General features: G+C 39.3%; 1 protein-coding gene across 26 annotated transcripts in view; it reads left to right on the forward strand.

Annotated features, from left to right (window-relative positions):
- Window positions 1-16,397, forward strand: part of EPB41L3 (erythrocyte membrane protein band 4.1 like 3) — a 143,323-nt gene that overhangs the window by 102,705 nt on the left and 24,221 nt on the right. For 20 of the 26 annotated variants that reach the window (XM_038130115.1, XM_038130114.1, XM_038130119.1 and 17 more), the window contains exons 5-12: window positions 1,183-1,225; window positions 4,027-4,102; window positions 5,464-5,682; window positions 5,996-6,083; window positions 9,583-9,735; window positions 11,789-11,886; window positions 13,230-13,405; window positions 15,507-15,727. In XM_038130115.1, the coding sequence (XP_037986043.1) occupies window positions 1,183-1,225; window positions 4,027-4,102; window positions 5,464-5,682; window positions 5,996-6,083; window positions 9,583-9,735; window positions 11,789-11,886; window positions 13,230-13,405; window positions 15,507-15,727 (1,074 nt within the window). The remainder of the gene's footprint in view (window positions 1-1,182; window positions 1,226-4,026; window positions 4,103-5,463; window positions 5,683-5,995; window positions 6,084-9,582; window positions 9,736-11,788; window positions 11,887-13,229; window positions 13,406-15,506; window positions 15,728-16,397) is intronic. The other 6 variants (XM_038130116.1, XM_038130121.1, XM_038130129.1 and 3 more) reach the window with 1 other exon arrangement.

Genomic DNA, 16,397 nt, shown 5'->3' on the forward strand with positions numbered 1-16,397 from the left:
AAAGAGAAGCATGGATTCATTATTAACACGGGGTTTAGAAGTACTAAATATTTATATGTCGCCAGTTACTTTACAGAGCTGAACAGATAAAAGAACAACTGCCTGCCACCCCTTTTATTGATCAATAACATGCATATTTTTAATGTCAAAGTACTTAGCAATTCATTTCCACCCTCTGGCACATAACTTCCAGCCAGACAACATATGTGCCGGCATCCCATGTCATCTTTGTAAACAGAAACCCTAATGTGTCTTCAGTTTCTTGGTGCATAATGTGCTTTTGTGTTCAGCAGTAGCTGGAGATCTTTAGGCTCAGGTTTTGCACTACAGAGCAGGTTTGGACAGCTGCAATCTGGTTGTTTTTGTTGGGGAGGGACTGTTGTGTTCTGCTTGTTTGGTATTTCTTTAGTGTTTTATTGTCTCTCTGATACATTTGTTTATCTTTCTTTGGAGAAAGTGGAACTTTCCTGGGGAAAGTGAACTTTTTGTTCTGGGCTCTGACGCATTTTAAATATTAATTTGATTCTCTTAGAGGTCAAGACAGCAGAGGCACTGAGACCCCAAGCTGCTGTGTGCCTCCTCCAGAGAAATTTCATCTGCTCCTTGGCATCCGCGGAGTACTAACACATCACTGGGATAATTCTCCACCTCCTCGGCAGGGGTTTTGTCTTGCATAGTCACTGGACTCTGCATGGTGTGGATGGGGGCAGAGGTGCTGTGGTTCTGCCTCTGATTTTCCCTGGAGAGCCCCTCGTGCCCATGCTGCATTGCAAACATCCCTGCTCTGCACTTGATTGTCCTCTAGCAAGTCTTTTCAGCCTTTCCAGGATCGGAGGGAAAAAAATCAATCAAAAACACCTCTTCATAAAAAGCTTTTAGAAATTCAGTTTTCCCTGAAGATACTCTACAAAAAGATCTCTGTGGGCTCATTTTACCAATTCCTATTTTTTATTCTTTTTTTCAAATCATTCAGGCCCTCAAAGTCTGCGAAGGTTATAAAAATCCTGTTTCTACCCAGGGCCACGTCTTGAAAATTAATGTTAGCCCTGTCTACTTCTACTCCAAGGAGAAAGGAGTGGCATAGCTTCACTTGTTCTAGCTTTGACTCATAGCACTGTTTTAAAAATAACGTTTATTGTGTTTTCTAATTCAAATTGAGAAAAGGAAACATTTTCTTTGCAGAATTGGTTGGACCCTGCCAAGGAAATCAAGAAGCAGATCCGAAGTAAGTTTGTTATCATTGCCCCTTTCTACATGTCTCTCCATGGGGACAAAGTGTATTTCACAGTCATCTTTTGTATCCTGTCCCAAGTCTTTAGCAAAGGAATTATGTACATCCTTTAGATATTTTACGCTGTGATGATGGTGAAGCATTACTGATGCTCGTAACACATGAACTTGGGTTGCGGAAAACAACTTGACATTTGCAGTGATGCAAGATCCTGAAGTTTGACATTAAGCAATGTAACCTTAGGGACTAGGCCATGTATTTGAATTATTTCTTGCATTACTGATATTTATATTGTATCCAGAAACACTGCTCATGCCCCATAATGAAATAATTCACTGACACAAAATAGTACTCTATCTAAAATACCCTTCCTTTCTTCCTTTCAAAAGATTGATCTCTGTTCCAAAAATGACTGAGAATTTTCTGATTCACATTAATATTTTTAAAAGCTCAGTTGTTATAACTAGGCATCTAGTTATAAACTTAGTATAAGTTTCTACTAAAAGCTGAAATCTATATTCTAAATCTATATTTCTATTTCACTTTGTGGCTTCATATATTAGAAATTCAAAAACCACTCAAAGCAAAACCTTTTCGAGACTGCTGGGCTCAAAACTTGACTTGCATTTTTTTACTTCCCCTCATTTTTAAAAATTGACAAAATGTCTATGTGTATGACTTCTGTGGGCTAAAAACCCCCAGTAATTTTTTTTTCTTAGCAGATTTTCTAAATGACCTCTTCTAGTACTTTTGCTTCCACAAACAAATGCATCTGGTAGTTCACATTAATTGGGTAAGGCCTGACAAAGAAATCCCTTCCCTCTCCAAGATTAAAAGGGTTAATTTACGCTGGTGGGAAAATTTTCCCACTTACTATGAGCAATTTCCCCACTTGCTATGAGCAACTTCCCCTTTCCTCCAGTATTATTTTCATTACAAGTAAGTGATCTGCCATACAAAGTAATGTACATTTGCCTTTTTTAAGTCTCGTGAAGGGATGGATCTGGAGAGGAAGGTCCTTTAGACCATGATGAGTCAGATTACACAGATGGTCAATGCAAGTAAAGCAGCTCAGCTTCCCACCATATATTTGAAATGCATTTAATATGTACCCAAGCCATGAAATAGACAATGAAAGGTTGTGACAGTGGAAGATTAACCAGGGCAGAAGAGTCTCATCCTGGACTTGAGGCAGTGGACAGTTGCATTTGCAAAAAATGAGCATAATAATTTGCTTTCTCTCTGCAATTCTTCCCAGAAGAAGGCCAAGAGTGGAAAAGTAGTGCTATTACCCATAATGCTTTCCAAAACATATCTACAGTCCTGCTAAATGCTGGCTGAGTTGTACAACAGGCAGACCACACTGCTGGGACTTCATCCCAGTGGTTGAGAAAGGTTCACATCCCATTAGTTATAACCCACTAACTTGCACAGTGTTAGGTTGTATTCCAACCCTGTAAATATAGGGTGAGGACTGCTTACTCCTCTATCTTAACCATCTGTGCTATTATGATAGGCTTTATCATGGGTTTGATTTATTTTTTGTGCCAAGGAATAGATTTACAGGCCATGGTCCCTTCCATCTGTTGTGGAACCAGGTGTCACCCATGGCTGCATTCCCACCTTGGGGATTGTCTACTCTCTGCTGGGACTGTGCCCCATCCTCAGTGCCAGCCAAATTTTCCTTTCACCATCTTTTATGTCCCAAGAAAATGTATAAGTTTCTAGAATCAAGGACTGCAAAAATTTTGCCAAGAGCTGAACTCCTGATGGTGAACATCAAAAACACTTCTTGCACGTTCATAGAATCATTGGATTGGTTGGGACCTTAATGATCACCTAATTTCAGCCCCTGCCATGGGCAGGGACACTTCCCACTAAACCAGGTTGCTCAAAGCCCCATCTGGCCTGGTCTTGAGCATTTGAGATTAGATGTGTGGATAACCAAAGTGGATGGGACCTCCCATGGGATAAAATTTCCTTGTTGCTTGTAAGAACAGTGTAGTTTGGGGTTTTGTTGTTGCTTTTCATTTGCGTTCAAGTCATGTGCTAGTGTAACCTAACCCTTTTTTTTCAGAATAGCTTCTAAATTTACCTACCATGTTCAACTCTATTTTAAAATCTTGATATTATTTTTTTACAACACTTAAAGCTAACACTCCAGAAATAATTTTGCTAACTCTGGAGATACAAACCGGTATCCATCCTGTAGGTCAACTAAATTTAGTGAAATAATTAAATAAGAATTCCCCAGTGCTATGTACTTTTGCAGTCAAACTCTCTGTTTGTCCTTGCAGTTTTGTCTGCACGATAATTTATGTCTGCTTAAGAAAGGAGCTATGTGCTGAGGCAGCACTCAGAGAGGATGCTGTGAGCTGTATTGGGCAGCCAGACCTCAGCACATCACCCTGCTCCAGAGCCCATTCGTACTCTGGCTTGTGGTGTTTCCAGTGCCTCTGTGCTTTGGGTTATTTGCTTTTGAAACTTGTACAGACTGTGCAGTGCTTACTTTCAATAAACCTTGTTCTCAGACTGAGGGGTTTTTAGTATTAGTAGTAATAAATTACTGCTCACTCAGAGTCCTCACTTCAGTGGAAATCCTGCAAAATAAGAAAAGAGCTGTAAAATCTGATCTAATACAGTATCTTCAGTACGACGTGTGGGAAAAATATTCTAAAACCTGTTCTTATTAATTGCTTGTCTGGGATATTTTTAAGTCTGCTGGTAATTGAATAGCATGAACATCTCTGTTTGCATTTGCAGTGTACTTTCAGTCAATTTATGTTCTTTTCCAGGTGGTGCTTGGCAGTTTGCATTTAATGTGAAATTCTACCCTCCAGACCCTGCCCAGCTATCTGAGGACATTACCAGGTGTTTTAAACATTAAATACCTTTTAAGAAGTGGCATAAAAGCTTCTGGTAGCACTTACACTCTAATTATACAAGAAAAGAAATGTTTTATATTCCAGTTTTCATATGAGCTTATGAAAAATATGCAATGCTTTGACAAAAAAGCGTGAACAGTGTCTGTCCTCTGTGTTATGAAGTATTTTGTGTAGTTTAAGCCTAACCCCCAGATTTTTCAATATATAAATTCCTTTGAGTTGATTTTAATATTCACAACGATGCCTGATGCCCATTTTTGCCAGTGGTAACAAGTTATTACTGTAAGTAAGATCATGACTATGAAAGGAAAGAAGTGAGATAATGTTGTGGTTTCATGACCATACTGAATCAAAAGAAAACCTGAACTCTTTCCCAGCTGAAGCCTGGATAGATGAGAATGAGCATGCATATGCAAATTTTGTGTATCATTTGACAAAATGAGCAATCAGTGTACTCACCTGATTTCCTCCTTGGAAGGAGGCACAAAAGTTTTGATCTGTGATGAGATTTTGTGCCATCAGCAAACTGTTCCCCAGCCTGTTGCAACATTTGGCAACCTTTGAATATGTTTAATGTTCAGTGCTTTATGGACTATTAGTTGCTTTTAAGGTAGCATGAAGCCTTTGGCCTTGATCAAGGTCCCCTGGTAGGTACTATGCAGAAAGACTGTGCCAAGAGTTCACAATTGAACAGAGGACTTCTACAGGAAAGGATTGCTTTATTCCTCTTTATACTCCGAAATTTCCCCTGGGAGCTCTGCCTATACCACTAAACCAATGCCCTTCACGGTTTTTTTTGTGTTCATGTATCTGGTGAAATCTTCCACTGTATATTTCTGTGTTTTTAACAGCACTTACTGTTTAAATGTATTTTTGAGAAAGCACAACATGTTGCTAAAGAGACAGCTTAAGTTTTTTTAAAGACTTGGAGTTCTCCTATTCTTAAATGAACACTATATGAGAGTTTTAATATTTTTTTCTCTTGAAAAAATTACCAGGTAGTTTTATATGTAAGTGATTTATGATAGAAATCTAGTATGTTTAATGGGTATTTCTTCATCTAGGTCACAAAACAAAGTAATAACTTTTTTTAGAGATCTCCATGGTGCTTTATAAAGATAAATTAGGTGTTCCTACTGATAAATTAGGCAAGAGCTTGGGGTTTTGGGGGTTCTGGGATTGTCTCCACAAAATTATTATTGTCCTTGTAAATGGCTGAAGATCTCTGGGCTTGGCTGTCTGCCAATGCCTATTGGAACCGAGGCCTCTTTCCAGTGCTCGGATGGTGCTTCTTTGGGGGCAGCAGCCAAGGAGCCCTTTCTGAGCTGCTGTGGTGCTCCCTCGCAGGTACTACCTCTGCCTGCAGCTGAGAGATGACATCGTTTCGGGTCGGCTGCCCTGCTCGTTCGTCACGCTGGCCCTGCTGGGCTCCTACACCGTGCAGTCGGAGCTCGGCGACTACGACCCTGACGAGTACGGCAGCGATTACATCAGCGAGTTCCGCTTTGCGCCAAACCACACTAAAGAGCTGGAGGACAAAGTGATCGAGCTGCACAAGAGCCACAGGTAAGCAGAGGGCATCAGTGTGAGCTCTAGCCTGCTTCAGGTACCATCTTGGCGCATCAGGAGATGTTAAATTCTGCAGCGGTGTACTTAATATTTTTCCGGCAAGACTCCTCTGTGTGTCCTTGGATAGAGAAGAGCATTGCAGCATGTGAGTTAACAGAGTCTGCACTAGAGCTGTGGCTCTGGTAGGTACCCAGCTACATAAGGGGTATGACTATAGTTCTGACAGGCTGAAAATGTTTTCCAGGTGCTGAATTTTCTTTTGGATTCTGTTTTCTTAACAGTTATGCTAGAACTGGTTATTTTTCCACAGGGGAATGACACCTGCAGAAGCTGAGATGCATTTCCTGGAAAATGCCAAAAAACTATCAATGTATGGAGTAGATCTCCATCATGCCAAGGTAGGTAATGTAGTTCATTCACTGGCCATGTCTCCTGTGGCATAGTACTTGGATCTGCATGGAATCCCCGATATACTTTTTTTTGTATTTTTGAGACAGGAATTTTCTGGAATGAATCATGTGTCAACATGAGGAAAGGTGACTCATGAAGTACGCATAAATATATCTTGTAACCATAACATAACTTACCCTATAGATTCAAAGATGTTGCACATCAACTTTCATGTTGATTAAACGATGCTATCCTTGAGGAAAATAATGAATGGATGAGGTGATGAGGGAGGATTTTAGAAGCTGTCCAGAGAGTGATGAATTTCCTTTTCATTTAGCTACATTTTCCAGTTTAGTAAGGCCAACCATGCTATCTTAACTGGACAGCAGATCATTTTTATGCTGCAAAGGACTTTCAAGCAATTATTTAGCTGTGCAGGAAACCTAATGAGATTGATGATAATGGGGAGAGAGCAGCTTGTCTCTTTCCTGAAGTGTGGTTGTTGCGGTTGACAGGGAGGGCAGTAATTCTCCTGGAAACATTCTCCCATGATCAAGTAGTTTCTCTAATCATCAGCAGGCTAAGTTATGAATAAAACATGGTCATTCTTACTGTGGCTGGAGAGAGTCACTTATTAGCCTTGTATTGGTTGTTGGATTTTTTGTTTTAAGTTTTTTTTTTCCAAATAAATAATTACTATTGTTTTCTTCACTCTTCAGAGTAAGACTAATGGATTTTAACATTTTTGAGGTTAGCAAGCATCCTTGGCAAATGAATATGGAACCAAAGAATTCTGCCCTGTGGAGGGTACCGCATTTTCTGTAAAGGTCAAATTATTGTGAGTCTGTTTTTTTGCTGCAGCAGCTCCTTTCAAGAACTGAGATAAATTTGCAGCTTGGATTTTGAAAGAGCCTCCAGCCATGTCCCTGGGGCATTTCATAGGAGCTGTACATGGGTGTTACAGAATTCAAAGCAATCTTTTGTGTTCTGTTAATTGCCTTCACTGAAAATGAAGAATCTGTGTACAGCTCAATGGGCAACATCCACCAGGAGGGATGCCACTGCCTTCCCTGTATCCTGCAGATACACACACTGTCTTGAGGCACAGTTGGAGTAGAGAAAAATGGATTGGCAAATGTTGCTTGATAGTTTTTTTCCCAATGCAAAGAAGTCCAAATACCAGCAACTAAATGGATTACTGTTTTAAATAAGTTACAGGCTTTGTTACTGAAAATTTTACATAACATAGCATTAAGGCCTAAGTATTTTTTCAGAATATTGTAGAAAAGCTGTGAATTTTAAGATGGGATATTATAAGATAACCATTTTATTTATTCTTTCCTGAAAAAGTATTAGTACCCTGGTTTGCTCTTCTTTTTTTTCATATTGAAAGACTCAGAGCAAGAGAAGTTAGTAGAAAAGCTAATCTCTCTCCAAACTGATGCTCTTTATTTTAAAAAGCTGTGGTGATAACCAAGATCTGTCTGTCTGTGGGTTAAGGAACCCCACAGTCATCTTGAAACCTGAACTGAAGGTGGGAAAAGTAGACTCTGCGTGAGAAGTCATGTTTAGTTTTAATTAAATCTGCCAGTGAGATTTGATGATGTCAGGCTAGGGGACAAGTATCTCTGTGCATGTCTTTTGGAAGTCATGCCACGGCAAATGTCTCTATGTAAATGTCAATTCATTAAGGTTGTGCCAATATCTTCGGTGTTGGACAGATGTTGGCCTCACCAGCTCGGATTAAAACTAGTTCTCAGTTATCAAATGCAAGGCTGTGAAGAAAAATATGTTCAAATAGACAGACTTGTCCTCTGGACTGTCACCATTCTGAGGGAGGCCATCCCATCTGTATGCAGGGCTAGAGAGATTTGCCTCGGACATTACAGCTAACGAGTTCCTGTCTCATGTAACCACATGGCTCCTGAAAATAGCCAAATTATTTTATTCAGGTTTCATTTTACACTAGAATTATCATATTGGAAAACAGTCTCTGACACCAACAAATAACACAAGTCTTGAATAAACTTAGTTTTGTGGTGAAGATGGAGATAAGGGAAGAAGGTATTTCTCAACAATTTTTGAGAAAGTGTATAGAAAGAAGCCACTTGCATCTGCAGAAATGTTCCATGTATGAGCACACTTGCATTTCAGACATTCATCAGGCGGTGTGATTACTGCAATGAGACGTTTTATTTTAGGATGTGTTCAGCAGATTTAGATATTGCTCTTTGTTTAGGAAAGTGAAACTGAAGTACGCTGAAAAAAAATTAGCTTTATCTTTTCTGTAGTGCCTGATGGTGATACCACACATGAGCTGTATTTAGAAAAAAATCTATCTGTAAGTGGTGATACCATCGTTGTTGGAACATATGTCCTCTATTGGTGTGTTTTCTAACACTGTAGTGACTTCATGGCACTATTTCTATGTTGTGATTCTAAAACTTTTTTTTTTTCATTTCAAGCTGTGCCATAGCTGTTTCATCATGACTGACCATGCATACTGTTGTATTGGTCTTGAAATGTAATCAGATTTTCACCAAGTGCCTAAAAGATAGCTGGTTGTGAAAACCAGAGGAAAAATGTGAACTCATCTCATGATTATTATAGGGTCATAGCTTCTGCGATCAGGTTTTTGTGACTTCAGGATTTTAAAAACAATTTGTGAAGAACTCAGTACTTTGAAGTGGATTTGTCTCTATCAGTACTAGTACTTTAGCTAAATGAAAAAACAGTGATAGAAGATAGTGAAGATTGGCCAATTTTAAGACTATTGGAAGATTTCTAAAGGAAAGAAAAATCTATATTTCTTACTTTAAAACACATATTTATGGGTATGTTCTGATAAGATTGTAGACAAATCTTTTGTAGTGCTGTTGTGTCTGAGCTACAGCCTCGTGGCAAACGTAGGTTATAGCACAGTCACAGAGTTTTAAAAAAGAACCCTTTCTGGTCCAAATGCCCAACTTTATGCCCACTGGGCATTTCAAAGTGAAAATACTGAGCAAAGGCGCATGAGCATTAAAGAAACTAGCAAACCTACTAAAGCCAAGGTGAGCAAACTACAGAAGAAAAATTTATCTAAGTATTCACAAGGCTTAGTCATGGAGATGAGTGATACCAGGAGAAGTAAATTTTTAGGCTGTCATACTTACTTTCAATCTAGTATTTATGCTAATAACGTTTTTTTTATTATGCTAATAAAACTTTTCTATATGATTGATGTATTTCCTTTACTGACATCTAAAATTTCCCTCCTCCTTTTGGAGTCTTTGTAAAATATAAGGAAACACTGGAAACCCTCAGTTTCCTTCACCCTGCCCAACCTTACTATTATTTGCATGAATGCATTCAGTGAGGAGGGTAGCGCTCAGAAATCAGGTCACTACAGCTGATGCATTAAAAAGACGTAGCTCAGATAGACACACAGGATACAGGAATCTGTAGTACTGTAGGATGCAAGGATAGAAATACTCAACAAAGTGCGTTGCTTGCTTGCTATTCCAGGATTCCGAAGGTGTGGAAATCATGCTAGGAGTCTGTGCAAGTGGACTCTTAATATATCGAGACAGACTCAGAATAAATAGATTTGCCTGGCCAAAGGTTTTGAAAATTTCCTACAAGAGGAACAACTTCTACATCAAAATCCGACCAGGGGAGGTAAGGGCATCCTGGTTCTCTTAAGCAGATGAGCCCCTTGAAAAAACATAAGTTTTTACTGATTTGTTGTTTTGTTTTGTCTTACAAGCTTTTAATGCTCCTCTCCATTTATATTTCCTAATTTATGCTGATTTTCTTAGGCAAGGTTAGATACACTTTCTTTAGGATACAGGTAAAAAACAACTTTGGTATTTTTCTGTTTATATCCACGAACTAATGTAAGGAATAAATATGGCCATCTGCACATAAAAAGCTCATCCATATTATGAATACTTTGGGCATTTAAGTAGCATATTGCTTATTCATGGAGAGCTTGTTATCCTCCCTCATGTTGTACATGCAGCTAGCATTTATCTCAGCCACTAAGAGATACAGACAGGCCATACGAACCTTTGTAAACATATCAGACCAGTATATTTGCAGCATTTTGGGTAGCTACACACATTAGCCCTCCCAGGCCCGCAGGAGCTCCTGTTCTGGCTCTGGAGATGGGGATGTGAAACCTTGTACAGAGAGTGCCCTCTCGTGGCTCTGCCGGATGCAAAGCAAATACCGACCTCATGGGCTGAGCATGCACTCTCCCAGAAATCATGGATGTCATGGAAGGGTTTGGGTTGGAGGGGACCTTAATGATCATCTAGTTCCAGCCCCTCCACTGTGGGCATGGACACCATCCACTACACCGGGTTGTCCAAAGCTCCATCCCACCTGGCCTATAAGATGATAACTCTTGAGAAATTCAGGATCATCACAGGCGAAGGAGGATTTCCATTTTAAATGCTGGTACAATAATTGGCCTGTGTAGATGAAATCCCCATATCCTTTTAGAGTGTGGAGCTGTATAGCAGGACAGAAATCACTTCGATGAGGACTGGCATTTCTCCCTTAATGCAGCCAATGTCTCTGGGACTGACTTCATAATTGACCTGGGAAACTTGCTGGGGCTCCCCACCCCAGAGCCTGAGCCATTTTTAGAGTCCTAATCCAAAATCCACAAACCTACGTCTCCTGCCCCTCAGCAGACACAGTTTTAGTAACCAAATTTCTAGCCTTGAATTTGATTTTAAGGACCCAAACAAATAATCATTGGCATTCCCAATGCCTGCGCTGAAGCTCTCCACCACTGGCTACCCTGTTGAGCTCTGTTGGTCTTGGTACACAGTATCTGTGACCAGGCCATAGTTCCATGTGTAAAATAATCAATGCAGCCTCTGTCCAAATTACATTTGATGATAATGTGATTCACTAACCCACATAATCTTCATTATTTTGTTGTTTCCTGCCTTATTTCCCTGTCAGCTTCCGTAGGGATCCAGACTTCCTTGCGAGTGCCTTTCTGCCTACCTTTCCCCCATCACAGCCACTCTGTTTTACCTACTCAGCTATCTGCATGTAGCCATCAACATGTTAGAGCAGATATAGCTGGCACAGCTTCTGCATCTGAAATATAAAAAATTTGCAGCACAATCTAAAGAGATCTGTTTTTATCTCTGGACAGCTCTTTTCAATTACCTGTCTTGCCTCATCCTCCTCAGAAAAATTAGCTCTAACCACTGTGATTTACCAACAGTAGTACTTTCTCTGTAAATATCCTTAATCTAAGGCTGTGTGAGACCAAATCAGTCCCTAAGGACTATTGCTCACCTCCAGCTATTACCAGGCTTCCCACTGTAGTTCCAACTAGTGAAATTAAATCAACAGGGTAAAACACTTGAGTGATGTTTTCTTAGAAGTCTCCCAAGTCTTAACTGATCTCTTTGTTACTGTAGGGTATAAAACATCACAACAAAATGTCACGATAAGAAATCTCTTACCCATTACTAGTGTTTCCCCCCCAGATATAATCCTCAAATGTTGCCATAGATTATCATTTACAGCTTCTTTCCCAGAATTCTTTCTGTAGAATATGGATATATGTGGTTATGTACATGAGCATACACATTGCCCTTGCAATGAGGTGATACAGACAGAGGAAATGAAGATGAACCTGTGTACGCTGTCTAGAAATAGATGCACAGCATCAAAAACATACTTATTCTTTTTTCCTACCTAGTTTGAGCAGTTTGAAAGCACTATTGGGTTTAAGTTGCCAAATCATCGTGCTGCAAAGCGCTTATGGAAAGTGTGTGTTGAACACCATACATTTTTCAGGTATGTGGATTTCTTTTCCTAAAAGTGATGTAAAACGCAACAGAAAATATCAATTTTGTCAGCAGAGACAAAACCCTTCAAATCAAATTGTCTTTTTTGGTCATGAAGTACCTCTGAGCAGATAAAGGAACATTATTGCTTTTTCAAAATTTGAGATGTTGCACCCAAATTATTCATACTATTTCAGATAGATACTGCTTAAAATCATCATATGGTCCTAATTAATCACTTTGCTTTATCTGTGCCACGATATTATCAGCTGCTATAATTAAAGAGATGAAGGACTCTGCTGCACTACTGCATATAAGCTTGCATAGGGAGAACAGCTTATATGGAAGATTGCTGGGCGATGTGGGTTAGAGTTTAAAAAAGAAAAATTTTTTTTAATTATATATGAAAGTACAGACAGTAGTAGGTTATGGGTTTTTTGGTCACCCAGAATACACAACCCATAGCTGTTATTTTTGGGTTATTAAGGTATTTTGCCGCTTTTGGTTTTGACTTCTAGGAAGAATGGAGAAAAATGTGGAATAGTGAAATAAGTGCTGTAATTAGTTTGTGCTAAGATAGTCACTAAACAGATACTTAAAAAGGGTAGCTCGAAAGGGTGAGATTTTCAACTGTTTGAAAGGGTGTCCAGTGCTTAAGAACCCCCTCTGGGGAATGTGTGGGAGTACTGAAGAATTTCCCTCCTTTCTTAAAACAGTTAGTTCAGGCTGTCTGTACATTCATATGAAATGCAGTCTTAGCAGCAAAAGATCTAAAGAGAAATGGAGTGTGCATTTTTGGGGTATTTTCTGATTTTTAATGAAAAATCAATGTCTGAAGCAATGACTCCATGGCAGGAGAATGGCTTCTTCAGCCAGCTGCCATGCCCAAATTGCAGAGGGTGGGAGAGCTCTAACCTGAAAAATGTCTACACCCCTGTGAATGAATACTGCCTGTCATACATTGGAAATCCGTTCTGGCCCTGTCCTCAGCATAACATCACCACGTTGAATTTGAAGAGACCCATCTGCATTTCAGCCTAGTTGGGGCCTCTGGTACAAGCGACACCTTCTTTTTACTTTCGGTAATCAGAAAATAGTAAATTTGATTTTCAAGCATGAAGGAGCTGAGTGATTCTTGCCCATTTGGAAGAACTCAGATCTTCAAATGCTTTAGTTAAGTGGTTTTGTCATGCTGTATGAGGGGCATCCTCTGATTCCCTTTTAGCCACAGACCACTGAGGCACAGGTTACGACGAAGAGTGATACCCAGCAGTCGTCTTCTCCCCTCTGCAGAAACACTGGACTGATTTTGGAGGAAGGGGAATAACAGGTGCACTGCTTGGTGTGTTTTAGGCTCCTGCTGCCAGAAGCACCTCCAAAGAAGTTCCTCACGTTGGGCTCCAAGTTTCGCTACAGCGGCCGGACGCAGGCCCAGACGAGAAGAGCCAGTGCCCTCATAGACCGTCCTGCACCTTACTTTGAGCGGTCCTCTAGTAAACGTTACACCATGTCTCGCAGCTTAGATGGGGGTAAGGTTCTCTCAACTGGCCTTATCAAACATTATCATCACAGTGTCACTGCTTTAGATTAGGTGCAAACCTCATCATCTCCTCTCCTTGAGATTTGGCTGAGTGGAGGCTGTGAGTACCTGTACGTTTGCTGCAGGGGGAGAGGAGGATGCAGAGAAATTCTGTGCTAAATGTACCGCTGTGGTCCTTACAAAGTGTTTGGCTGGAGGATGTGCTTTGGAGCCCACTCTTCACAGAGCCTCTGTCCTTGGCCTCATATCTGCTTTCCTGATTTGGGGAAGGATGGGATGGACCTGCCTGCCCAAGAATGTCAGGCTTTAACGCTTTTTCAGGGCTTGCATGAGTGACTGTCTGGGTTTTGGTTGAATCTGAGATTTTCTTCTGTGTAGGTTTTTCACTTAAGTTTGTTACAATCCAGAAATGATTAATTTTTTTCCCTTGAGTAATAACACTTGATTCCAATTACCTCACAACATGCTCCAATGAGCACTAAAAGACTTTTTTCATATATTATTTTTGAAAGTATGAAATGGAGAGTAACATACATAGGTTAATAGTACATCCTTCCTCTCTTTATCCTTGCTTCATGGAGGTCATGGTTCTGCTGCTGACTTTGGTTAAATCAGTGTGTAATTCAGAGTATCAGCTACTTCCATCAGCTATTAGTGTTGTCAGCTGTTGAGTAAAAAGAGGCTGTAGTTTCATAGTTTATTTTTGTAGGAAAAAAAAAGACTGAGACTACACTCAGGTTCATTACAGATTTAAAAAAAAAGGTGAATTCTCTTGCAGAATAGCACAAATTGCAATGAGTATAGTTGGTGGTGGGGATGGGGAGAAGCTTTGATTTAAAAGTACATGTGACAAGCCTTTTTCTCTCCCTCTAAAGGTGCTGCTTGTCATTGATTATTTTGGAATACTCTAATTCTGATGTGCTTCTTTCTTGTTACCAAGCAACTGGTGACCTGATTGCTGTGCATGTGTTTCAAAGCAGAAATTATCCTTCTGCATTATTTTGTTTGTAACATATAAACAAGATGTCTCCCTCTACTCCCTTTGCATTCTCCTGCCTCCTAAACTTAATCCCAAGAGACAAGATACCTGAAACACTTTACCCAGCATTTGTTAGACTCTGCAAAGATTTTATGATGTTAATTTACCTGAGTGCAAATGGTGGAAAGAGGTTTTTTAAACCAATGCTTATTATATCTTCACTAGCATTGTTACTATAATGCAGATGTGTCTGTAACATTCTGCACTGTGCTTACATTGTGATCCAGACTCTGTCATTTGTTACAGATGCAAATGAGTTTATAAATTTGAATAATCCTATTGGTTTAGAAATTAGTTACCCAATAGTCAAGAGGAAGGTCTGGGCATATGTCACAGTTTTGATTACATTCTATCTGTAAAGGTACTATTTCTTTCAAAATAACTTTTATATATTTAAAACTGATTAATTATTGAGCACTTGCATCCTAAAATATTCTGGTTGGGTCTGCTGAACTGAATGTCATCACTTCACAAAATTTTTTAGGATAATGAGCTCACCTAACTGGCAGACTTTAGTACTTAATAATACAAGGATCACATTTCCTTTTTCTCAGGTATTATGCCTGTGCTATATCAATACTGTCATTTCGTGTAATGCAGCACGTTACTAAATCTGCATTTGATCTGCATTTTTATATTCTGACAGATTTTTTAAAAAACATCTCTTCCACCCCCATGGCTGATGTCATAGCTGGTTCTCCTTATGTTTCCTGCCTGATAACTGTGGCAATGCATTGCTTTTTTTTTATGTGGTGTTTTACTACAGTAGTAATTATAACAGCTTGCTAACATTTAACAACTGTGTAATGCACACATTAGCTACAATAATGTGTGTATACACATCCGTTATATGTGTATATGCATATAAAAGCTATGAGCTCCAAGTAAACAGTTTATTTAAATATATGCACATGCTTCTGGTTTCCTGAAACATGACATAGTTGTGTTTTCGTGTTATCTCAAATGTTTTTCTAAACCAGCTTTTTTAATTTTATGCAGCTTCTCAGCAAAAGCTATTTCAGATTTTCCCTCTTTAAATATTTGCTTTTAGCATCAGTGAATGAAAACCATGAAATGTACATGAAGGATTCTGTGTCTGCTGCAGAGGTTGGTACTGGCCAGTACGCCACAACAAAGGGCATCTCTCAGACCAACTTGATAACCACTGTGACTCCAGAGAAAAAGACAGAAGAGGACAAAGATGATGAAGAGGGCAAAAAGAAGAGAGCAGAGGAAGTCACCCCGATTTCAGCAATACGCCATGACACCAAGGTAGAATTTTCAGGGTTTTGTATTAAACAGGGCTGCCTTGAGAGTGCTTGGAGAAACACAGAATTTTTAGGGAAGGGTGAGAAAGAGGAAATAAAACTAGTTCTGTGAAAGGAAATATGCTATGTGTATATACATGTCTTGAATCAGTGTTTTTGTAGTCTTTTCGGTTTTCATATGATGCTGTAAAGGTTAGTTCCTGCCTTGGACTTTTTTTTTTAATATGTTTATCAGTCAGAATGATGTTTTTCACACAGCATTTAACAGCTCTTTAGGAAATGCCCAGAAGTAGCCTGGCAGTGCATGTTTGTTCTTCTGGTTTTCAGTCATATTTTGACTTTAGTATAGCCATCCTGTTTGTTTTTTTTTTTTTATTTTGGCAAAGCAACAAAATAGTTCTCAATTCTTGTATGTAACTCTGTACTTTAAACTATTCCTCTTATACTTCTCACAACACTTGTTTCCTTGCATAAATTTCAGTGGGCATTTTTTCTCTATTAACTTCTGGATATTAATCCGCTGTTATAAGCAATTTTTTTTCTGGCTTACAAAAGCATTTGCTTCACTTGTTTGAAGTTTCTGATAAAGAAAGCATTTATTATTGATGGTTCTCTTATCAATTGCTAAATTTGAGCCATCCCTCATCATCTTCAATCCCACTACCACCACCACA

Source organism: Motacilla alba, chromosome 2 (genome assembly GCF_015832195.1).
Source record: "Motacilla alba alba isolate MOTALB_02 chromosome 2, Motacilla_alba_V1.0_pri, whole genome shotgun sequence".
NCBI lineage: Eukaryota > Metazoa > Chordata > Aves > Passeriformes > Motacillidae > Motacilla > Motacilla alba.